Below are 25083 nucleotides of genomic sequence, written 5' to 3' on the forward strand. Positions count from 1 at the left end.
CATATCTAGCGAACAGATGGGAGTTTGCTCCGTTCCAACCTAAATTATTTTCAGAAGGAGTTAGATTTGTTTGGTGTGTGTGTAATGGACTCCTGGAGATAAGAAGCTGAGCAGCTTCTGTAAACTCCTAAATCCAGACAGATTACTGTGGTGTAATCTAAATCTCCATGTAAACAAACCACAGTCTCGCACTAAGACTCCTACAAACACACCGCACAGAGCGAGAGATTCACGGCATTGCCGCTTAAAAAGCCATTAGCGTTAGCGCGGGTTAGCGCTGATAGATATGAGGGGAGTTAGCACAGCTAGCAGCTATCTATTCGAGCCGTCAATACGCCACGCTACTTCCTGTCTGTGAAGGAAGTTGTGTGTCAACACTGTGTCCCATGTTATGCACTAACATACACATTATGTTAACAAACATTCAACTGTCAAAACAGTACATATAATGTAGAGTAAACGGCGTCCTGTGGAGGATTTGCCCATCATTTATTTGCCAAAGGTTTAAACTGTCTGATGTACCACTTACTCTGCACACATCAAAGACAGTGTCTTCAAAGACGACTAAACTAAATTGTGCTGTTGGGTTCTAGGTAGTGCATACAGAGAGCATTGTCTGCTAGTGCAGGTATGGAGTTGAGTTATGTTCCGGCTGTGGTGTGTTTTGGTTTTGATGTGCTAAGTCATTCTTGTTTTGTGTTTTTGGTGTTGTTGGTTGTGGTTTGCTGTCGTTTTGGGTAGCTGCAGTTTGGTTTGTGTTGTGTTGTGGTCATTGTGTTGAAGTTTAGTTTAGGGTCTGGTAGTGTGATTTGGTTATGGTGTAGCTCTGAGGTTTAGCGTCGTACTGGTCTTGTGTATCGGCTTGATTGTGCTGTTGACTCTGGCTGTACCTCCTCCACCCCCCCCCCCCCCCCTCCACCCCTGCACCACCTCCTCCACCAGTTCAGGACATTCGTTCGCACCACCTGTCGAAGGAGTGGAAGAGCCGGGGCAGCGCAGCGTGGGCCAGGGCGCTGGGGTCAGGGTAGCAGAGGGTCTCTCCCCCTCCCTCCCCCGGGGGGGACACCAGACTCTTCAGGATGTCCCGGACGTTGACGCCGCCCCGCGGACCCTGGCTGATGCTGCTGACTGACGGGGGGCGGGGGAGGCTGTCCTGGGACCTCCCCCTCCTGCCCCCCTCCAGGGAGGAGCAAAGGGAGGAGACGCCGTCCAGCTCTGGGTCGCCTCCGTTCTGCACGCCTCGTACCTGCGGGGGGGACGCCTCGTCGATGGGGAGAAACCCAGACCTGCTGCTACCGCTGCTGAACACTAGGGGGCAGTCTGAGAGACACACACACACACACACACACACGTTACATCATTACAAAATGAAGTCCATGAAGTTGAAAATGTTGTCCTCCGTTTACTCAACCTTATTTAACCCTAACCCTAACATAAAAAAGTGTCCATCAAAAATGTGAATCAGTGATAGGTAGTGTACATGAAACGAGGTTCCTGGGCGCACCTTCCTACTCCTCTCGAGCCGTCTCCTCGCCCTACCTTCCTCCTCCTTCGCTCACCTTCCTCTCACCTACTTCTGCTCCTCCTACGTTTCTGCTCCTCATCCTCTCATCTTCCTCCCCCTCCCCTCCCCCCTCTCCTCCTCTCCTTCCCTCTCCTGCCTCCTCCTCATCATTATTCATCTTGTGCACGGTGTTCGGGGTCAGACTGATTTAGCACGGCGTCTGGCTCTACTTTCCGTCAGACAATCGTCTGCCACATGCCGACCAACAATTCCCCCATTTTCTGCTGAAATTTATGAAGGCGGCAGTGTGCCTCCCCCCCCCCGCCCCTCCCTCCCCCAATCGGCTGGTGGATTGCTTGGCTAATGGGCTTTGACACTTGGATCTGAAAATAGAAGGTCTGGCTCCACTGGGCTCAGAAAAACACCAGGAGACACCGCAAGAAGACCAGCGTGATGCCAGCACTGCTGCTGCCCTCCTCTTTCATCCTTACTCTCTATCACTCATCCTTTCTTCCTCTATATCAAGCTCTCTTGCTCACTCTCCAACCCTCTCTATCATTCTCTAGCTCTCTCTCTCAAGCCATCTTTCCTCTCTCTCTCTCTTTCAATCTCTCTCCTCTGCCTCTTTCTGTCTCTCTTAGTCCCTCTCTATTTCTCCGGGTCTCTCCTCCTCATTCTCTCTTTCCTGCCTCATTGTCTTGTGATCGCAATTTTCAACATCATTTTTTAAATGTATTTTCAGGGTTCGCTCTAAACTTCCCTCAGTCTTTCTCTCTCTCTCTCTAAGCTCTTCTCTCCCTCCAGTCTTTCCTTCCTCGTGATCGGGCCCCTTCTTTTTCTCCCCCGCATTAACTTTGTTCATGGCCTCATATTGCCTTTGCGGGCTAGAGGATAGTGGGTTGAAAGAGAGAACGAGAAACGACACATCACACAGAACCGCGGGTCCGACATATCTTCTGGGGTTTGGCTCTGCTCTTGGGTCTTTTCCTTTGGCTCGATCTCCGTCCATGTCTCTCTCCGAGCGTGCACTATCGAGGGAAAGTCATGCCCGTCATCGCCGACCAATGCACGGGTGTCCCAATGCGGAAACAGCCCCTCCACATTCCAGCTCATTTTTGATTCATCCTTCAGCATCCCCTGCCTCTAGATGAGGGGGGTGCGGCCGAAGGTGCGTCTCCCCCCCCCTCCACCCCACCCATCTCTGGTTGCATTAAGTGATGAGGCAATGAAGAGGCCATGAATACTCTCCGGGTCTTCATCATCTTCTCTCCACTGAGTTGGAGATGCTGATGTGAGCTCACAGGCTGTATTCTGGTCACGGTTCTCTCTCCCTCTCCCGCGCTCTCGATTTCAGAGGGGAGATAGGAGATCTGATGCAGCCGATCTATAATTGAGCGTCTCTTCCTCGCTCTAAATCAAACTCAATGTAAGATGAAGGAACGAGGGATGAAGGAAGGAAAATGATTTGAGATTAAGATGGAAAGCAAAGCTAGGAAAGCCGGACAGAACTAGACCACAGACAGACAGAGATTGAAAGTCAGTCACGCAGAACTACAGCTTGATGACAGACAGACCAACAGAGCCAGATGACAGACAGACAGACAAACCTGTGAGGCTGGGTGAGTTGAGCTCTGGACGCATGCTGGCTTCTGATTGGTTGGTGGGTCTGCCCATCTCCCTCTGGGGCTCCAGGGTGTCACGGTACTTGGACACCATAAGGACGGAGATGAAGTAGACGACGGCCAGCGCCAGGAACTGGCCCTGCTTACTGTCGTCCTATCAGGAGACCGCACTGTTAGCCCCGCCTCCTCTGGCCAAACACACCTTATTATATCTTATTCAAGCCTCAAATTCGGGCTCATGGATAAATACAAAAGCAGACAAAGTTTTATTTACCTATTAACGTATAGCATAATGCAAAAATAAATAATGCAGAAAATCGGAATAAAAATGTATTCAGGGAGACTTCTACTGGGCTCAATGGGATGGGTTGTGGATGCAAGCCATAATCAATGAACAGTGTTTGCTTGTTTCATACAAACCAAAAAATCCACACACACCACATCTCTGAACACCACGGCACGCAGCCTGTTGATGTCCACGTCCTGCAGGAGTCGCTCCGGGTCCTAGAGCGGAGAGAGGTCAGAGGTCACCATCGGTCAACACCATCACTAAAGCCAGAAGCACAAAGCCGAGTCAGGACAACATCCCATTTCTGAGACCTGGCGAGAGGTCAGACACCCTGGAGGTGAGACAGCCGAGTCACATAATAAGACGTTGCTTGAGGAGGTGAGGTAAGTACAGTGAGGGGGTGAGACAGGTAGCAGATCTCCCCTACCTTGCAGACGGCTGCACCGTTGGGCAGTGTCTCTTGGGCCTTGCCTCCCCTGTCTCTCTGTCTCTGTCTGCAGTCTAGACAGCTACGCACTGCCACACAACACACTAGACAGACAGACAGACACACACATAAAGACACACACACACACACACAAAGGAGGCTCGCATTTCAAGTTGAAAATGAACAAACGAAATATAATGGTCACGGCAGCACAACTAAGACTCTGTTTGTGATAGCTGGAGGGGGAGAATGGGAAGGAAGGGGAGAGGAAGAGAGGATATGCTGAAAAAACTCAAAAAACACATACCTCAGGCAGAGATACAGAAAGAGAGACAGAGCGACAGAGAGAAAGAGAGAAAGAGAGAAAGAGCGACAGAGCGACAGAGCGACAGAGAGAGAGAGAGAGAGAGAGAGAGAGAGAGAGAGAGAGAGAGAGTCAGACAGATGGACAGACATGGAGAGACCGAGAAGGAGAAGGTTTATTATGGTACATTGTCACATGACTTCAATCTGACTGGATGCGCTGTGTTAGGGTTAGTTTGTTTTTAATGCCAGCACCTTTTACCATCTAAACAAACATTTGCAATCAGTCTCTAATTCTAGTGTGACTGTGGTCTACACCAAAGATTTGTCACATCAAAGTTAGATATCAGAACAACATTATCAACATCTTCCCACCATCTCTCCCACACTTGTTAAGACTTTCTTTCACACACTATCCTATCTCCCTCACTCCCCTCACACACACACACATCATGCATCCATAACAACTTCCTAGCCCTCATTGTACATGTAGTGTTCAAGTAATGTTTTATATAAGCAGTCACTTACACCCAGCAAACACACACACACACACACCCAGCAAACACACACACACACCCACACCCACACACACACCCCCACCCACCCACCCACCCACCCAGTCGGAGGCACTGTCTGACGAGGCCGCCCGGCGACATGTTCTTCTCCGCCTCGACCTCGGAGAAGTTGAGGGCGCTGGCGAACACCAGGACGTCCACCAGTGAGACCAGCCGTCCCAGGACAGAGAGCGCCGTCTCCGGGGACATGCCCTGGGACGCCTCCTGGTTCTCCAGCTCCACCTGGGAACCACAGACACGGCATCCGTTTTCACACACACGCACACTTCATATGGGGGAAACGGTGGTCTGCGGAACTGTTGGATCCATGTTGTCGTTGGTCCTCTTTGGAGAACCCCGACTCCCAGACCCACGGCGTCAAATGGTCCAACCTTCCCGCAATCCTTCTGTGGAACCGGAGTTGACGTTGCAGAAATATCACAGTGTGACGTTTCACTTGTAACTAGGGATGGCGAGTGTCATTTTCTTTTGCATCTCATGTAGGATGAATCAAAGGCGATGAGAGAGAGAGAGAGAGAGAGAGAGAGAGAGAGAGAGAGAGAGAGAGAGAGAGAGAGAGAGAGAGAGAGAGAGAGAGAGAGAGAGAGAGAGAGAGAGATCTAGAGATAGACCGGAAAAGGACTGAAGGGGGAGGGAGAGGGCCTGGAGAGAGAAACTTAATGGGGAGATTGAGAGTGAGAGAGGGAAATCAAATAGGGATAGACAGCACAATAGACAGCCAGACAGAGACACAGAGCGATTTGTGATTTGGCAACGTGCATGTGTTCCCATGCCAATGAAGCCATTGAATACAATGGGTAAATAGACACGCACACACACCCACATACACCCACACGCAGAGCTGACAAACATGCAAACATACAAGCTGGTCAGGAGTAGTTAAATGCAAGGTTCCTTTCTCAGAGGCCTTTGCTTCTGTTGTCAGTTTTTATCATAGATTTAGTTTCCTGCCTCATTCCCTGATGCATGCATTATAGTAAACTGCTACAAGTGTGTTCATGTGAGGCTTTGAGTCCAGCAACTCAACAACTGTGAACTAAGCAAACATGTGCTGTGTGATTACTAACCTCTACACTCTAGGCAAGAAGAGAATAATTAGAAACAAAGCAAAGGCAAAAGGCAAAATAAAGACAAATCATTTGATCAACGACCAGCCAAAAAAGCAGAAAGGAAACACAGACCAATCATCAAGAGCATTAGAATCTCTACAGCCTGATTGAGGCAACATCCAAGCCAATAAACAAAACCACTTTCAATAAACACACGCGCCCTAATTTCCACATGGATTACAAAGTAGATCAGTGGTAGTTCTCCCACATCGCCACTAGATGGCATTGTCACCCCAGGAACTCACCGAAGGCGAGGTGGCGGCAGAGAGCAGAGGAAGGATTCCTCCGCATGCGATGATTACGTTGTCGATCATCTGCGAGATGAGGTGGATGGTGTTGTGGACAAAGATGATGTTCTCGTTGTTGTTGACAAAATCCATGACTGACTTGGTGGAGTGGCTGTTATATAAAAAAAAATATATATAACTACATATTTGTGTATTTGTTATATTGAAACATAATCACAATCAGCCTCATTGGAAAACAGAGTTTCAGTTGAAATAAATACAAACGGACAAACAAATGAAAGCTAATTTAAAACAATCCATCAGCCCTAATTTGCTAAGAACAATGACTGTTCTTTGAACACTGACTCACTCACACATAGCAAAGCAATTAACCCACACATATTTCCCCTCTGGGATCACCACCCCCCCCCCCCTCCCACACACACACACAGGAGCAAACAAACATAATATACATAATAAATATGATAAAATAATATGTACTTTATATTAATCCCATATGGGAATTAAGTGCTCTAAAATCTAATTTATTCACATACAAATGCCTGTGCTTGTGTACATACTCACCAACACATCTCACCCACGCACCTCATCCAACGCTTGCAGCCACAACCACAGACACACACACACCTGCTTCGATGAACGCACGCACACACACACACACCTGCTGCTATGACCGCACACACACAGACCTGCACTCATACAACACACTCACACACAAACAGACCTGCTTCTATGACCGCACGCACGCACACGCACACGCACACACACACACACACACACACACACACACACACCTCCTCCAGACGAGCATGTCGGCCTCCAGTGCAACCAGCAGGTCGGTGAGCAGGCGCTGGTGCACAGCGGACCACTTGAACTCTGGGATGCGGAACATGCTGGTCCGCGGCCCCGGGCTGAACCTCCGGCGCTGCTGCTGCTGCTCCTCGCCGCCGCGCACGCCCCGCTCGTCATGCACCTGCGTATGGGCAGGAACAGGAAGTGACACGTGACGATTAAGGACACACGGTTCCTGTCCGGAGGTCTGATCTCAGTCCAATCTCTTGGCTTGGAGTCAAACACCCCCCCCAACAGCCAGGCAGACGATGTGTATCTGGATGGGGTTCTGTGCCTTCATGGACAGGACAGTGAAGGGAGGAAGCGGCTTGAAGGAGAGAGAATTAAATCCGACCCGTGGTCGCTACGAGACTTATTGGCTGCATGGTGAGTGCACTAGCATGTTGATACACTGAGCTGATGAAGTTGGATGTGATACTGATCACCACAGATTGTGTTCAGAGTTCTGTGTCAACAACAGCTTTAATGAGGTTTGGGTGGACCTGATTTACACAGCGTATTAAACACTGGTCACTGCGTGGTAACGTGCGCCAGAAACAGAGCTGCTTTCAACAAACCACGGTCATTAATTGCACATGAGCAGTTAGCCGACAGCTTGCCATATTCCATTGGTGCTCCATTTTTGAGCTAATGAGAGCAAGACCTGTGAAACGCTGTGCCTACACACTAACACACCAGGTTTGAAAGGATCGGGGTTAGATCCCGCAGTCTACTTCCCGCAGAGCAAAACACAGCTTGTTTTGGATTTAAGCATTGGCTAAAAATCCTGAAAATCCCTTGGTATATACAAACTAGTAAATAGTAAATAAATCTAACACAAGCCAGGGCCATGGAGTTCTTTGGATGTGTTCGATTAAAAGTCCACTGGGATTTGATCCCCAGTGTCTGCAATCTCCCCGTCTACCCTATAGGCATATTCTTGGGTAATCCTTGAGCCATATTCCCTAAACCCTACCTGCTCCTTAACGACTGTGATGATGTATCGGAATTCAGTGTACCGCTGTACAGTGTATCGCTTTGGGAACAATCTCCCTAACAGGCTCTCACTAAAAAGAGGATCTGTCAGTGGTCCTGCAGCATACGTGCGCCTGTCCCTGAGGACCCCCCCCCCCCCCCCTCCCTTGTGGCCATCGTGTCCCCGTTCCCGGCAGAGTGTTGGAGGAGAACGAGCCCGCTGGGAGACGCTATATAGAAACACTTACTATGGGGACAACACATTAACTCCCATCTCCTCTCTCTCTCCCTCCCTCCCTCCTTCCTTTCTCTCGCTCATCTTCTCCCCCTTCCTTCTCTCTCTCTCACACCCCCGCCCTCCTTCCCCCCCCCCCCTGCTTCTTATATGTCCCACTATCTCTCTCCTCTCTCCTCCCTCCTCCCCTTTCCCTCTTCCCCCTCCCCCACTCCTTCTCCCCTCTCCCTCCTAAAAAAAAAAAAAAAACCTCTTCCTCACTCCTCCCCAGCGGGCCTCTGACCTCATCAGTCTGGTCAGGTTTCCATCTCTCTAGATAACCGCCACCTCTCTGTACGCCCCCTAATGTTTCTCAATGAGGACCTCCGACCGAACCCGCTGACCTGAGCGGAGGAGGAGCCGGTCCCCGTCTTCATCTCCTTGTCCATCACCTCGCCTGACCTCTCCGTATCCGAGGGCTCCCCGAAGTCTCCCACAGACGCCACCGTCCCGTCCCTGGCAGCAGGATCCTTCACGCCAGACCGTACTTTAGGCGGCGGCGGCGGCTCCTCTTGCTCCGCCTCCTCCTCCTCCTTCACCTCCTCCAGGATGTTAGGGAACACGTGCGCCAGCAGACCCGGGTTGCCGTTTTGGACCCGTGGCGTGACGTCGGGTAGGTCGAGGCGCCCGGTCAGGGTTTCCCCGACGCCGTTACTCCCCGCCGTCTGTCCCGACAGCCGGAAGCCCGCGTCGGCGTCTTCGTCGTCGTCATCCAGGGAGATCAGAGGAGCGGTTCGTTCCTCCGCCACGAGGCCGCCCGCCTGCGTCGGCGCGACGTTCGGCGTGGCCGCCGCGGCGCGGCGCACGGCGTCCGCCTCCATCAGGTCAATCTCCTGAGGCCTCACCTCCACAGCCGCCGCCTTCTCCGCCCTCACGTCCGCCGGCCCCACCCCCGCGCCGGGATCCACGACAACCTCGCTCCTCCTCCTCCTCTCGTCCGGGGTGTTGTGGGGTTCGCCGCCGCCGCCGCCCCCCTTCCCCTCCCTCTCGGGGGTCCGGGGGGTGCTGTCCCCGTTCTCTCTGATCTCCGCGCCGCCGTTGAGTGCGGCGGCGGAGGAGTGGCGGGGCGGGGCGGAGAGGCCGGAGACGGTGCGGATGCCCGCCACCTCCCGCCCCCTCCTCAGGTCCTCCTCCTCCAGGATGTGGTAGTCCTCGTACAGCTGGACCAGGTACTCCCGGTGCGCCTCGTATGTCACCTGGGGAGGGGGTGGGGGTGGGGGGGCAAATTATACATTCTGCATAATTTGCTTTATTTGTAAATTTTTTTAAACGTTACAGCGCGACATTACAGACAGACAGACAGACACAGGTGAAGAGAGACGGATAGAGAGAGACAAATGGACAGGCTTTGAAGTGGCCGACAAACGAGGACGCGGACAGAAAAGCAGCCATTCAGATAGAAGAAAAAGACAGACAGAGAGACGGAAGCAGACAGACAGACCTGTGACGGGGCAATAGACAAAAAGACAGACGGACAGACAGGGAGACGGACAGACGAGAAAGACAGCAGACCTTGTCGTGTGTAATGGACAGAGAGACAGAAAGAGGGACAGACCTTTGAGTGTGCGATGGACAGCGTGTCGACCCAGACCCGCCAGCCCCCCCACTCGTACTTGATGGCATGGTAGAGCAGCACCCTGAAGATGTTGAACACCATCTCCGTCACCTTGGTCTCCTCTGGCGTCTTGGGATGGAGGTAAGCCAGGGAGAACATCCAGTCCTGCCACACTGAACACTGGAGCAGACACCTGGAGACACACACACACACACACACACACACACACACACACACACACACACACACACACACACACACACACACACACACACACACACACACACACACACACACACACACACACACACACACACACACTGTTAGCACTGGAAGAAAGGTTGCGCTAGGTGAGTCAGTGCTCGTGAGTCAGACACACTTACATCTATTGCATCGATTGTGCTTTCAACAGACTGACCTCATTAATTTCAAAGAGAAAAATGTTAATCAAAAGGTACACAGGTGGCAGATTATATTGTCCGCTCTGTTTTGATGTGGCACTGTTCAACTAATGTGTCAAGCGCAAAAGGCCGCAGGAGATATTCACGTGCAAGAACACCGCATTGCTAGCGATCTTCTTCACCAAAGAAGAAAAAAAATGAAATGTCCTCGTATGACACGGAAACATCTGCTGTGCTGTTAAACTGACAGTGATTTAGCATTGAATTTGTGCCGCTACACAAAACCTCTGATACATTTATCAGAAACTCAACTGGTGAAGAAGGAGGGTGAGTTGGCAGCTAATAAGTTACCAGATGGTTCATTACTATATGAGGTAGGATAAGAATCAGGTAGCGACAGGTCAGTTAGCTGTTACCAGTCGCGAATGACTTAGTGGTGGAACTTCGTGGCGGGGGTTAGTTCAGGGGGTGCGATTTTGCTGTACGTGAGTTTATACAGTGTCAGTTAGTGGTAGTTAGCTGCATGTTAGCGGTGGTCAGTGAGCCACGGGTGGATGAGGAGTAACTCGTGGGTCAGTTACCGTCGGTTCTCGCGGCTGCTGCTGAACAACTTGATCATGTCAGACAGGAAGAGGCGTCTCACATCCATGAGGTCAGTTCCGGGGGCGGAGCCTGTTTGCTCACCGTGGGGGGTGGAGCCTACCAGTTGTGTGGCCATCACCTTCAGAATCACTGAGAGAGACGTGTGGTATATCAAGGCTATATCAGCATCAACAACACTATGTCGTCCACTGATGAAAGATGATTAAAGCTAAAACAATATTATTGTACTTTGTTTTGTATTTAACATGACAAACAGAGATATCATCTTTAATCATCTTTAATCATATTTAACCTTCATTAAAACAGACAAATATTACCAGTATGTCAAACAGAGCTATTATATATATTAAAAAACTGTCAATATGCATATATATTATATGAAATATATATTAATTATCCAACAGAGATATGATATTAATGTCCAACAGCAGATAAGAGGCTGCAAGCGGAGCATCTTACTGGGGTTGTGTATTTTGACGGTGGAGTCTGGCTCTGTGTGAGGCATGTGGACCACCTGGGTGCACACCTGCTCCGTCAGGATCTGGTGGAGGAGGAGAGAACAACAACCGGGTATCAATACAGCCTGACCTTTAACACACAGCAGCAACGGACTAAAGCCTCGTAGGGATTGCAATCTTGCGTTGCAGAAGGGTTTGTTCAAGAGCTCTGAACGGTAGGAAAAGATAAAGCAAACAAGTGCTGGATTGCGTAAAAGAGGACGCAGCGTCATCATTTTCTGAAACGTCTGAAAGTATGAGGCACTTCGGCACGATTGAAAATGTACCATCAGCGTCTTATCTCAGAGGGTGGGATGTGATTAGTCCAACAGTTCTTGCCTCAGAGGTTGCTGGTCTAACAGCTCATACCTCATACAGCGTGTTGTATGTTGCTGGTCTAACAGCTCATACCTCATACAGCGTGTTGTATGTTGCTAGTCTAACAGCTTACCTCATACAGCGCGTTGTATGTTGCTAGTCTAACAGCTTACCTCATACAGCGTGTTGTATGTTGCTAGTCTAACAGCTTACCTCATACAGCGCGTTGTATGTTGCTAGTCTAACAGCTTACCTCATACAGCGTGTTGTATGTTGCTAGTCTAACAGCTTACCTCATACAGTGTGTTGTATGTTGCTAGTCTAACAGCTTACCTCATACAGCGTGTTGTATGTTGCTAGTCTAACAGCTTACCTCATACAGTGTGTTGTATGTTGCTAGTCTAACAGCTTACCTCATACAGTGTGTTGTATGTTGCTAGTCTAACAGCTTACCTCATACAGCGTGTTGTATGTTGCTAGTCTAACAGCTTACCTCATACAGCGTGTTGTATGTTGCTAGTCTAACAGCTTACCTCATACAGCGTGTTGTATGTTGCTAGTCTAACAGCTTACCTCATACAGTGTGTTGTATGTTGCTAGTCTAACAGCTTACCTCATACAGCGTGTTGTATGTTGCTAGTCTAACAGCTTACCTCATACAGTGTGTTGTATGTTGCTAGTCTAACAGCTTACCTCATACAGCGTGTTGTATGTTGCTAGTCTAACAGCTTACCTCATACAGCGTGTTGTATGTTGCTAGTCTAACAGCTTACCTCATACAGCGTGTTGTATGTTGCTAGTCTAACAGCTTACCTCATACAGTGTGTTGTATGTTGCTAGTCTAACAGCTTACCTCATACAGCGTGTTGTATGTTGCTAGTCTAACAGCTTACCTCATACAGCGTGTTGTATGTTGCTAGTCTAACAGCTTACCTCATACAGCGTGTTGTATGTTGCTAGTCTAACAGCTTACCTCATACAGCGTGTTGTATGTTGCTAGTCTAACAGCTCATACAGCGTGTTGTATGTTGCTAGTCTAACAGCTTACCTCATACAGTGTGTTGTATGTTGCTAGTCTAACAGCTTACCTCATACAGTGTGTTGTATGTTGCTAGTCTAACAGCTTACCTCATACAGCGCGTTGTATGTTGCTAGTCTAACAGCTTACCTCATACAGCGTGTTGTATGTTGCTAGTCTAACAGCTTACCTCATACAGTGTGTTGTATGTTGCTAGTCTAACAGCTTACCTCATACAGTGTGTTGTATGTTGCTAGGCTAACAGCTTACCTCATACAGCGCGTTGTATGTTGCTAGTCTAACAGCTTACCTCATACAGTGTGTTGTATGTTGCTAGGCTAACAGCTTACCTCATACAGCGCGTTGTATGTTGCTAGTCTAACAGCTTACCTCATACAGTGTGTTGTATGTTGCTAGTCTAACAGCTTACCTCATACAGCGTGTTGTATGTTGCTAGTCTAACAGCTTACCTCATACAGCGTGTTGTATGTTGCTAGTCTAACAGCTTACCTCATACAGCGTGTTGTATGTTGCTAGTCTAACAGCTTACCTCATACAGTGTGTTGTATGTTGCTAGTCTAACAGCTTACCTCATACAGTGTGTTGTATGTTGCTAGTCTAACAGCTTACCTCATACAGCGTGTTGTATGTTGCTAGTCTAACAGCTTACCTCATACAGCGTGTTGTATGTTGCTAGTCTAACAGCTTACCTCATACAGTGTGTTGTATGTTGCTAGTCTAACAGCTTACCTCATACAGTGTGTTGTATGTTGCTAGTCTAACAGCTTACCTCATACAGTGTGTTGTATGTTGCTAGTCTAACAGCTTACCTCATACAGTGTGTTGTATGTTGCTAGTCTAACAGCTTACCTCATACAGTGTGTTGTATGTTGCTAGTCTAACAGCTTACCTCATACAGCGTGTTGTATGTTGCTAGTCTAACAGCTTACCTCATACAGCGTGTTGTATGTTGCTAGTCTAACAGCTTACCTCATACAGCGTGTTGTATGTTGCTAGTCTAACAGCTTACCTCATACAGCGTGTTGTATGTTGCTAGTCTAACAGCTTACCTCATACAGCGTGTTGTATGTTGCTAGTCTAACAGCTTACCTCATACAGCGTGTTGTATGTTGCTAGTCTAACAGCTTACCTCATACAGCGTGTTGTATGTTGCTAGTCTAACAGCTTACCTCATACAGCGTGTTGTATGTTGCTAGTCTAACAGCTTACCTCATACAGTGTGTTGTATGTGGTCAGCGTGACCGCGTGTTGCAGCAGTCTCTCTCCCAGCAGAGTGAAAAGGCTGTGTGTGTGCATGATCTCCCCCTTTCTCCTGTGGAACACATACATCAAGTACACATGATCTGTATAGCCCTTAAACACTGTGGCGAAAGGTGTGAACGGGCTGCACACATTAGCCCACACACACACACAACAGTCCCAAACCCTGAGCCCTCTGAAGGACGTGGAGGATCTCCCCACACCCAGAGATAGGAAGCCTTTAGGAGGAACCCAGAAGAGGGATCCCTCCCTCGAGGGACAGGGGCTGAATGGGCAGATATATAATGCTAGCGTGAACGAGCAAAACAAAGGTTATGTTAGGTTAAGTTGAAAATAGAAAATGAGTAATGAGTTCAAAATCTATCACGATTGAGCTGGTTTCATGAAGGAGCATCCATTCATTCATTTCTGCCATAAATGTACCCTCCTCACGCACAAAGAAAGAACGAAAGACAGAATGTGCGAGGAGGCGGGAAACAAAGACAGAGTCCTACTGTGACATGGTCAGTGTGATCCATGCAGGTTTATGTAGCAGTACTGTGGGGGAGTGTGGTTCTTTGTACCAGCAGTCTGGGCGATACTGGGATCCTACTCAGCAGCCATATGGGACTCTGCTAACAAGTCCTCTGCGTTCTTTTTTATTTCATGTTTTTACATTGTGCAGAGGCAGGCAAAGTGGCCACTTAGAGTGAGTAGACGTTGGTTCTGAAAGGTATAAATGCAGAGATGGAGGACAAGGGCAAAGTAAGGGGCAAAGACTGCTCTGGGCGATGAGCGCAAGAGGAGGTTGTATTTAAGTCTGTATAATTTCTCCAGAGAGACAACAAGATATAATTTACAGCAGCAAATATAAATGTGCTGTTGTTTAAAGAGTGTGGATTTAAAGTAAAAAATAATAAAATTATAAAATTCACAGTTACTTTATAGCTTATTAAAGTAAATCCCCTTCTCGAAAGAGAGATAACGTCCATACTTATCCTTGTAGTCGTTTAAAAACCAAACTATTTACATTCTGCTACAAACTATAAACACATTTCAAAACAAGAACATTCTATGAATGTCCCATTTGGGATTGATAAAGAGTATCTTGTTTTACCAGGCCAATTTCATCCAATATGAACACTGTATATTCCGATATTATCCCTTCAATACGATAGTATCTTTGTTTTTTACTTGTGCCCGAGGTGCTTGAGGAAGTAGCCAAGGACTTTGAGGGCCTGAACTCGGATGTTCTCGCTCTTAGACCCCAGCAGCTTGAAGATTGCCCTGGAGAGAGAGAGCGAGGGAAACATATTAGTGCACCATCTTCTCCTCCGTCACCTCCTCCACCATCACATCCTCAATCACCATCCGCACCTCCTCAACCACCTCCTCCACTACCACATCCTCCACCCCCTCCTCCTCCACCACCGCTTCCACCACCTCCTCCTCCACCACCACACCCACCAGCTCCTCTTCCGCTCTCGTCATCCCCTCTCATGTCCAGTCCTCACCCATCCTATCTTTTCAACCCCTCACCGTATGCCGTTCCGTTGGTCGAAGGCTGGGGCCATGGAGGAGGGGTGGTCCGACATGAGGGCCACCAGCAGCTGCAACACGTCGTGGAGGTTCTCGTCCTGAAGGGACAGAGAGAGATGGAACCATTAGAGACAGGGAGCGCATGCACAGAGACGAGTTGTGTATTAAGAAAGAGAGAAAGAGATAAATAGATGAAGTAAGTCAGAGTAAGCGGTAGACTGAATGGGAGATTAATAAAAGATAGACATAAGTGAGGTGCGCTAGGTCATTTGTCATTTTGTGCTCCGAGACTGAATGTGGCTGTAGAGGGGCCCTTCTCTTGCATTGTGTGTTTCCCACGGATGGACATACCTCCTGCACGGTGAGCAGATAGTTCAGGATTGCCTGGAGTTCATCCTCCCTCACACCCCGATCCTGAAGAACAGGCCAACAAAACATTCATTATGATTTGGTAATTCAGCAGAGACTAACACTGAATTCAGCTGACAAAAGCAGACTTACACTGGGCTTTTTTTTAATCTTCATTTTAAACTACTGCAGGATTCTACATTTAAAGTGAATTGACAGCATGTTGTACAACAACAACTTCCGTTAGCATTTGCATTTAGGCTGAACCTTCAAAAATAAATACTTATCAACATTTAGAGACGGACAGGTAGGTAGGACAGACAAACAGGTAGGACAGAAAGCCAGGTAGGAGTGACAGACGGGTAGGATACAGGTAGTACAGACAGACAGGTAAGAGAGGTAGGAGAGAGACAGGTAGGTAGGACAGATAGACATGAAGGAAACACAGACCGGTAGGACCGACAGGTAGGAGAGACAACCGGGTAGGACAGACAGACAGGAAGTAGAGACAGACAGGTTGGACAGACAGACAAGTACGAGAGGCAGATAGGTCGTGCATATAGCTACGTAGGACAGACAAGTAGGAGAGACAGACAGGAGGGAGAGACAGACATATACACACAGACAGGGAGGATAGGTAGAACAGACAGACAGGAAGGGCAGACAGACAGGTAGAAGAGACAAACAGGTGGTTTACCTTCAGGATGAGCTGCTTGAGGAAGAGCAGCATGAAGGCTCTGAGAGACAGCACCTCCTTCTGGGTGGGCCGGGGGCCATCTGCAGAGAGAGGGAGAGAGGCTATCTACCCAGCTGGCTCTCAATTCAATTACATTTAATTCAATTCAACGCTGAATCTGTTCTGTATTGGCATGGAAAACGTCTATCAATATTTCTGGCAGTCAAAAAGGCAGTTAAAAAAGGGACTAACTTTTTTGGAAAAAGAAGAGTAGACTATCCATCTTTTCTCTTATCCACCTGTCTGTCAGTCTGTCCGTCTCAATGGGGGACTAACGTCCCCACAGAGCACCTTATGTGTGCAGCACTTTTCAGGGGGAGCAGGGTGAAGGGGGATCATGTCTGAGCATCACTCTGCAGGTCAGAACCAAGGTCAGCTACCAGCCAGACGGGCTGCTGCTCCCAACCCCCATGATGAGATACTTATCCTGAGCTAAACAATCTGTTTTCTGATTGGTATATGTCATCACCCAGCATTACTAGTCTAGAACACACCTTGCTGTGCAGTCCGAAATAAACTTATGGAATATAGAAATGTTGAGTCTAGAAAAACTATCTTAACCATCTCAAACCATATACCTAAACTTAACCATATCTAACCTAATATCTAACCTTCACCATATCTAACCTAATACCTATTGTAACCATGTCTCACCGAATACCTAAACTTAACCTTATCTCGTTTTTAACTTGAAACCAAATGTCACCGTCCTTGATAGAGCACCTAAACATTAACTACGTCCAATGCATCATGAGGAAAAGGCATAATATCATTTTGCGACACTGACTTCGCCCTGGCCATAGAGCAAAGCAAACCGGCATCACCCCAAGGTCATCCTGGCCATTAGCCCATCACACCTGCCACTCATCACAGCTTCCTAGAGGACCTCAAGGTCCCTTTGTCTGAAGTATCTAACACACACACACACGCACAATGACGATACATGACCCCCTTGCCACCCCACCCCCTCCAACATCTGCCCCGCCCTGTCCTCGGCTCGGCCCCCGCTGCTCAAACTAAGACGGAGCACCCAGCGGAGACCATTGCCTGGCACTCACAGTGGTGCCCTTCCCGTCATCCATCACACTTTGCTCTACCATGAGGCGATGACAGACGCAGACTCATTCAGAGGGCGCCAAGCAAAGGGTCAACGGTCAATACTACCTTGCAAATTTGTTGTGCCATTTGATAAACACGTTTGTACATGGAAACAAACACTGTTGCAGATTCATATAGTTAGCCGTCGAGAGTAACCATATTGATGATAAATATTGGTGGCAGCCAACAAATTACATTTCATTGGTGCATGTAGTGTAATACATATAGCATAGAAAAACCTGATGCACTCCAAGCCCTTTTTTTCAAGTTTTCTAGAAGCACAGAGTGTGTGTGTGTGCACTTGAGAGAGCATCATTGCAACTGCATCCAAGTCTCTCTCTCGCTTTCTCGCTCTCTCTCAGGATGTACACACACAACTGTGAAGGGAGGAGGAGGAGGAGGAGGAGGGAGAGAGTTTCTTTATATGAAGAGACCCTGTATGATAAATGCGGTGTTGTTATGTTCCAGTTGGACTGTGGTAATGGCTTTGTAAAACACACTGCTTCACCCCACGGTACAGAGACAAGTCATCTTGATTTGATTTAAAGAAAAGCAAGGTGTCCATTACTCTTCTACACAAAAGGCTGGTTTGTTTGTTCACAGCCATGAGACTCGATCAATGGAAACACATTTGTCACGGCTACCATAAACGGGTGGCTCAGCACTTCCGAAGAGGCCAGGTATAGTTCTTATCTGCTCAGGGGGCACTCACACATTAATTCATTAGAAACAACAACCATATATCTCATTGTGTGTTCACTCATTCACTGCAACAACCTTGTTAGTATGGGACAACAAGCATGTGAATGGAGAATGAATTATTTCAAACCCTCATCACCATGAGTCATAGTACTTTTCATTGATTTACCCTTCGATTCCTCACAATAAGGGAGACAAAGAGAGCTGACTGAGAGGGTGAACATGTTAGAGTAAAAGAGGGGGAAAGAGAAAACATATAGACGGACCGACAGACAGAGAGAGAGAGAGATAAACAGGGAGTGAATGAAACAAATGAAGATGTTATGTCTTCCCCTCACAGAGTTCCTCTAATAGAAACACTTAATTAACAATGTCCTCACTCATCTTCACCTCTCCCTCATTCCCTCTCCTCCCAATCCCCTTCTCGCTCTCGAAGAGTGGAGAGAGAGAGAGAGAGAGAGATAGATTAGCTTAATCAGGTGATTTAGTGAGTGATTTTTCTCATTTCATCTAGCCTTGTTGTTTTTTTCTTGTTTTCTTGTCTTCTCCAATCATCAAATCGCAGTGGGATTCTCTCAAGCAATGCTAACATATTCTGAAAATATTATTTTAAAAGAGTCTGTATGCTGTAAAGTGTTTTGTCAATGGGGTAGCAATTCACAAATTGGACATGTGCAATGTTATGCCGTTTCCGTATGTCTCAAACACAGCGGAGTGTGAGCCAATATTAATCTTGGCAAGAAAGAGAGGCATACCAAGTGTGGCGTAGCCGCATAGGAAATAGTCAGCTTCACATCCACATCACAGGTAGCACTAGCTCAGTCAAGCCGAACAGACTGCAGTTTAATTAAAGACTGCGGAAACATGCACCGCTTGTGTTCTCTGATACATACACAGGAAGGCAGCAGACGGCCTTCAAACCCGTGGACCTTTTACAACAGGAATAGGAGCAGCCAGGGTTCACAAGTAAAATTCTCTGCACCATCCGGACTGGATAATTAGCCAGGTGAGATGTAGCTCGTTAGGCACAGCCTTACGACATAGCTTGTTAGATGTAGCTCGTTAGACGTAGCTCGTTAAGTAACAAAATATCGGCTCAGTGCGAGGATGGGGCTCAACGTGACACAACTAAACCCTGAGATTTTCTTTCCAGAATCCTTTTCCCCAAATAAAACGTGAACGTATTATTGGGGCTTAAATTAAGCTCAGTTAAAAGATATTTACTGAATGACTTTATTATAATATTGATATATTATCTACTATTCAACCTTAAAACAAGCTTGTATTGTGACGTATTTTTGTATTAAAAGAGAAGAAAATCAGAATGTCTGATGTCCGGAATAGTTATCAAATTGCTACTGCCGTCTCTTCAACAGACATAACAGAGGGATTCAGATGGAAGTATTCATTGCAGACACTTCTTGACAGCAAAGTAATCAATTGAATAGAACATGATCATGTGAAGACTTAGGCAACAATTGACCAAGCATCTTCAGAAAGACAATAAAAGTTTCTGACTTTTATTGGGAAATATCACATTGTTAACAAAAACCTTAAAGGATTTAAAATAAACAAGCACAAAGTTGTTCCCACAGCCTGAAACTCAAGGTTTTATATTAGAGAGCAAAAGTTCTCACTGTCTAGCCTAGGAGCTTAGTTAATTATCAATAAAAATACAGAGAGTGGAATGAATACATATCAGGTAGGGGGAAAGTTCGGAGAGGCCAGTTATTTCCATACTAAAGGATTGACGTGGTCTATCCTGGGGAAGTGTGTCAGTTAGTGTCAGTAGAGTAAGGGAGCCGTCTTATTCATTCGTTCATGTGGTGTGTAGTTCATGTTTTCCATGACATCTGCCAAGCTGTTTGAATCCAGGCTGAACAACAGACGAATCACATTCCTGTATGTCGAGTAGAGTGGCGGCTGCTGGTCTTTCAAAGAGGGGAAGCTAATTTTCGGCCCACAACATAGAAATTGTCAATTTATATATATATATATATATATATATATATGTAAATTATGCTCTCTGTTCCTTTTCAAGGAAATGCTCTGTCATACCAACCAGCTGTCTTTTCCACTGACTTGACCAGTGTCCTCTCAATGGCCAGGAGAGCTAGGCTGCTTAAACGGCCATGGCCCATTGTGTTAGGTGTAGGACTTGTGTAGGACCCGCTTTAAACAGGAGAAGCTCCTTTCTACACTGCAGATGTAGCTCTAATTGTTGCCACTAATGAAAACAGTTTGTAAAGCTGAGGCATTACACTGTCAAACTCCATGTCTTTAAGGAACACCAATAAATCACAGCTTTCCCCTGTCACCCTGCAAGTCCTGATCTGAATACAGGACTTGAAGTTCAGACCTCAGGCTCCCTGAATCAAAGTGATGGCCAACTACCAAAACGATATTAAACTTGAACAAGGAAATGTGGGAATTATGTTAAACATAATGAATTGTAAGCAAAAGCAAGGAATTGTGTGAATAAGTGTATGAAATGTAAGATGAAAATTGTCTACCAATTTTGCCAAGCAAATATCAAGAAATAGGTTGCAGTTTGTCTTTCGACTCGCTTGCAAAATCTGCGATGGGACTGAGGAATGAAGACAGCTCCGGCAACTTTTTATAGTTCAAAATCGCTGTCAATCAAAACAGCAATCAGTCTTTCACAGACCCTCCAGTCATCACGCAGAAGCCCAGCATCCAGGCCAGCCCACTCCTCCATTCACCCCCAGAGACGCTGAGCGTCTGTGGGAGGGACATAATCGCAGCATTATCCAATGACCGTCGACTTTCGACGCACTAAAAAAAAGCTGTTCTATGCAGTCCCATTGAAGTGGATGGACGCTGAGCTTCAACAGGCAAACGCACTGTGACGCTAAGGGAATGTATGAGAAGGAAATCGAGTCAGTCGACCTGCGATAAGCAGCTGATTCTGAACGAACTCGTCTTCAAGATGGACGTGTTCTAACGCATTTTTAGTCAATGAAATGTTAACACAACAGTATATATTTGACCATTTAATTTTTGAAATTTTAGGGGAAGCTGAGCTTCCCTTGCAGTCTTAGAGAAATCGCCACTGGTCAAGTAAAATTAGCAATAAAATATATGAAAAAAGAGGGATGTGTTTTGCATGTGTCATTTAAATTCAATAGACTAAGGTCTACACGAGCATCTCCACTAACTTAAATGTTCACTAGATTCATCTGTTCACAATCTTAAAACCGAGCTGTTCCTTCCCTTTCAGTTCTCCGTCCAGAATTCGGAGCATGAGCCGTTTCCAGCCGTTTCAGTTTTTTCTGAATATAAAAGAAGGATGAACACAATGCGACGAAAAGCTCTGTACGCCCACACAAACTTAAAGGGAACGTCGAACAAAGCACTCCCTCTATGTTGGCTTCAGAGCAGACCAAGGTCACGCGCTTTGTCCTATACCCAGCACGTCAGCGCCTACCACAGCCTGCAGCCGGCGCGTGGGGGACGACGGCTCATTTTGAACCGTGGTGGCTGGCAGCTCTCTCTCTAAGGTCTCGTGAGCTGCATCACACCTGAGACAGTAGGTTATCTAAGGTGTGATAACCTTTTTACATCCCAAGTCTTCTTGTGAGCATGGCCGAGTCTGCTTATTAAACGAGAATCGGCACAAATTTAAGTATGCAATATCAACTCTGTTCAAACACAAAATATCCCGGAACATACGTCGATTGCTGACCTTTAAGGGTTGATGGTTTTTTTTTTTTTTCAAACACGCATATGAAGCAGTACTCTGTTAAATTAGAAAATAGCTGAGTGCGATGGCTTCCCTTCAAGAACCCCCTAGCTTAAAGCAGATGAGTCAGTGTACATTTCCTTGGCCTTTAAAACATTTGAAATTGTCAGATCAAACACTGCAATACATACATAACACACGTCAGCCCACGACGTCACCACACAGCTAACTCTACCACGGCTAATAACACTGGCCAAGCAGACATAGCAGTCAAGAGGAACAGACAAACCCTCACCTGCAAATACTCATTCCCTTGTTCCATAGCCGTCAAATGATTCGACTGGGACAACAGAGGAGCAGCAATTCCTTTCTTCCTTTCTTGGCTTCAGTGTTTCCCCACTTTATTCCCATCATTATAATGAATATTGAAGTGGTCTTTCAATCTTTCAAATGTAAGAAGCAGAGACGTACGTTGCCATTCCAGTAGGTAGTTAATAAGTGTAACACGTAGCCTGCCCACTGAAACATGCTCAGGTACGCCTGTGGGGGAAGAACTGCTTCAGAGAGCTTTGGGGTTCGGGGGTTAATGCTGCGTGGTGTGGCTCTGTGAAGCCCCTTTGGAGACTGTCACTGAGATTAAGTTTGAAACTAATAAAGGTGGCGGGACTGTGCTCACCGAGGCCCTTGGGGGTGATGCGGGTGTTGCTGGAGGGGTCCGCCACCCAGTAGTAGAACTTGAGGGCGTGGAGGAGCTGCATCACGGTGCCCACGCGCCGGATGGTGCTGTAGATGGTCGCCGTGCCAATGAACTCCGCTGACAGGTAGGTGTAGAGGGACAGTTGCACCTGGAGTGGAGACACACACACACACAGTACTTTTCTAAGCTTTGGCCATTCAAAACATTTGCATTTAGTGCCCCACATTCATACATGAACGGCAACGTCAACCCTGCAAAAGAACAGCCTGCTTTTCATAAGCTAGAGGTAGGTGTCAAAAAAATAATAATTTGTCCCATCTGCTGTGTCCATCCTGAACCAAGGCAAACTACCCCACAACCCCCCCCCCCCCCCAACCAACATACACACTCACTCATGCACCACCCAGCCAGGGCTTATGATGAGAGAGATCAGGACTGAGAACTGCACTTGTGTTTATTCATGCTTTTTTACACACTTAGATTATATTTTATTGTGTATATATGTATTTATTATATTATATATAATTTATTTATTATATATTATATTATTATAACTTTACTTATATTGTCTGTGTGTTGTGTGCTGTTTTACGTTGCCAGAGTGCCAAAGAAGAATTTCCAGTGTATGTAAATTCAGTGGACAGTGGACATTCAGTTTTTTATCTATCTATCTTGCTCAAGGGCACCTCGACACCAAGGTAGGCGGTGCCGAGGATCAAACCAGCCACCATCAGCCAGTAGACAACCTGCTCTGCCTCCTGAGCTTCTGCCACCCATTGTGTACCTGTCTTCTTCAGCTACACCCCCAACCCCGTTAAATTAAATATTTATTCATGAAGGAGACCTCACCGCCAGCGTCGCTGCAGCGGGGAATGTTTCCGCTCAGTAAACTCACTTCCTTTGATATGCCTCATCCCCCCTCTTCACGGGTCATTATGACCGGACGGGAGAGCGGACAAACTAAATCCTTCCGGGGGTTTCCATCTCAAACATTCCCCCCAGGCGCGGGCACGAGTGGCGCGGAAGTCGACGAAGCCTTACAGTGATGAGAAACGCGCGCGAGGGAGAGAATACGTTTATGTTTTGCTACAAGTGTTGCCCGTGATACATTTTCTCCAGAACATTCCCTTCGTGGCGGTCGGTGTTCGTAATGTGGCGCAAAGCAAATCAGTTTAGTGGCTAAGCTAGTAAATATTCATGAGTGCGGAGAGCGTAAAGGACAGCCTAAGTATATATGAAACGTATGGTGATTGTTTGCAATAATCATGCCCCGCCGTTAACAGTTTTGTCGGTTCTCATCTCCATAAATTCAATCTATCATCGTTCAGAGGCTGTGACAAAGGCTAGAAAACTAGTCCAATAAATAGGAGACAAATACTTTGTGTCTCTGTTCGGTTCCTCTTAGTGGTAAATAAATCAGACTTTGATGGCTTCAATTCAAAAACAGAACCATAAAAATGAGCGTTAAACACTATTGTCAGTGTAATAATTCTGAAACTGTAGAGTTACAAGTCTCATCTCATTGGTCTCCGTTTCCCAGTTTCACAAATGGATACACATTCTCTCACACATACTTTTTCTGTATAGCGCCGGTTCCGATGACCCTTAAACCCTAACTGACCCTTCCCTCCCATGACTTCTTCCACTGACCCCTCCCTCAAGTCTATCAAATTTTTTCCTTGTTAAATGGCCTACAGTTGTCAGCCATTTTTGTTTTGAATAGCAACTTTCTCTGAAGAAGTGTGAGCCTACTTTATTTTGGTAGGCAGGGAAACAACATGGTTGTACTGCAAGAATGTACACTAGTGGCGATTTCTATAAGACTGCAAGGGAAGCTCAGCTTCCCCTAAAATTTCAAAAATTAAATAAAAGTCAAATATATACTGTTGTGTTAACATTTTCATTGACTTCGTCCATCTCGAAGACGAGTTCGTTCAGAATCAGCTGCTTCGATTTCCTTCACAAACATTCCCGTAGCGTCACAGTGCGTTTACCCGTTGAAGCTCAGTGTCCATCCACTTCAATGGGGCTGCATAGAACAGCTTTTTGTAGTGCGTCGAAAGTCGACGGTCATTGGCTTAATGCTGCGATTATGTCCCTGCCACGGACGCTCAGCGTCTCTGGGGGTGAATGGAGGAGTGGGCTGGCCTGGACGCTGGGCTTCTGTGTGATGATTGGAGGGTCTGTGAAAGACTGAGTTGCTGTTTGATTGACAGCAATTTTGAACTATAAAAAGTTGCCGGAGCTGTCTTCATTCCTCAGTCCCATCGCGGATTTTGCAAGCGAGTCGAAAGACAAACTGCAACCTATTTCTTGATATTTGCTTGGCGAAATTGCTAGACAATTTTAATCATACATTTCATACACTTATTCACACAATTCCTTGCTTCAGTTTGGTAGTTCATGCCATCACTTTTATTCAGGGAGCCAGAGGTCTGAACTTCAAGTCCTATA

The 25083-nt window shown here is 46.9% G+C and overlaps 1 protein-coding gene across 1 annotated transcript in view; it reads right to left on the bottom strand.

Annotated features, from left to right (window-relative positions):
* The window catches only part of nbeab (neurobeachin b), a gene marked incomplete at both ends in the record, with an annotated part of 188805 nt that overhangs the window by 116589 nt on the left and 47133 nt on the right, over positions 1–25083 (bottom strand). The window contains 19 exons of the mRNA XM_084466381.1: positions 963–1320; positions 3112–3280; positions 3565–3630; positions 3843–3946; positions 4762–4942; positions 6075–6228; positions 6872–7050; positions 8502–8627; positions 8697–9089; positions 9204–9353; positions 9713–9905; positions 10695–10845; positions 11176–11257; positions 13780–13882; positions 15004–15096; positions 15349–15446; positions 15700–15762; positions 16394–16473; positions 22609–22777. Of these exons, the coding sequence (XP_084322507.1) occupies positions 963–1320; positions 3112–3280; positions 3565–3630; positions 3843–3946; positions 4762–4942; positions 6075–6228; positions 6872–7050; positions 8502–8627; positions 8697–9089; positions 9204–9353; positions 9713–9905; positions 10695–10845; positions 11176–11257; positions 13780–13882; positions 15004–15096; positions 15349–15446; positions 15700–15762; positions 16394–16473; positions 22609–22777 (2912 nt within the window). The remainder of the gene's footprint in view (positions 1–962; positions 1321–3111; positions 3281–3564; positions 3631–3842; positions 3947–4761; positions 4943–6074; positions 6229–6871; positions 7051–8501; positions 8628–8696; positions 9090–9203; positions 9354–9712; positions 9906–10694; positions 10846–11175; positions 11258–13779; positions 13883–15003; positions 15097–15348; positions 15447–15699; positions 15763–16393; positions 16474–22608; positions 22778–25083) is intronic.

The sequence above is a fragment of the Micromesistius poutassou genome (assembly GCF_964030765.1).
Source record: "Micromesistius poutassou genome assembly, chromosome: 4".
Lineage (NCBI taxonomy): Eukaryota > Metazoa > Chordata > Actinopteri > Gadiformes > Gadidae > Micromesistius > Micromesistius poutassou.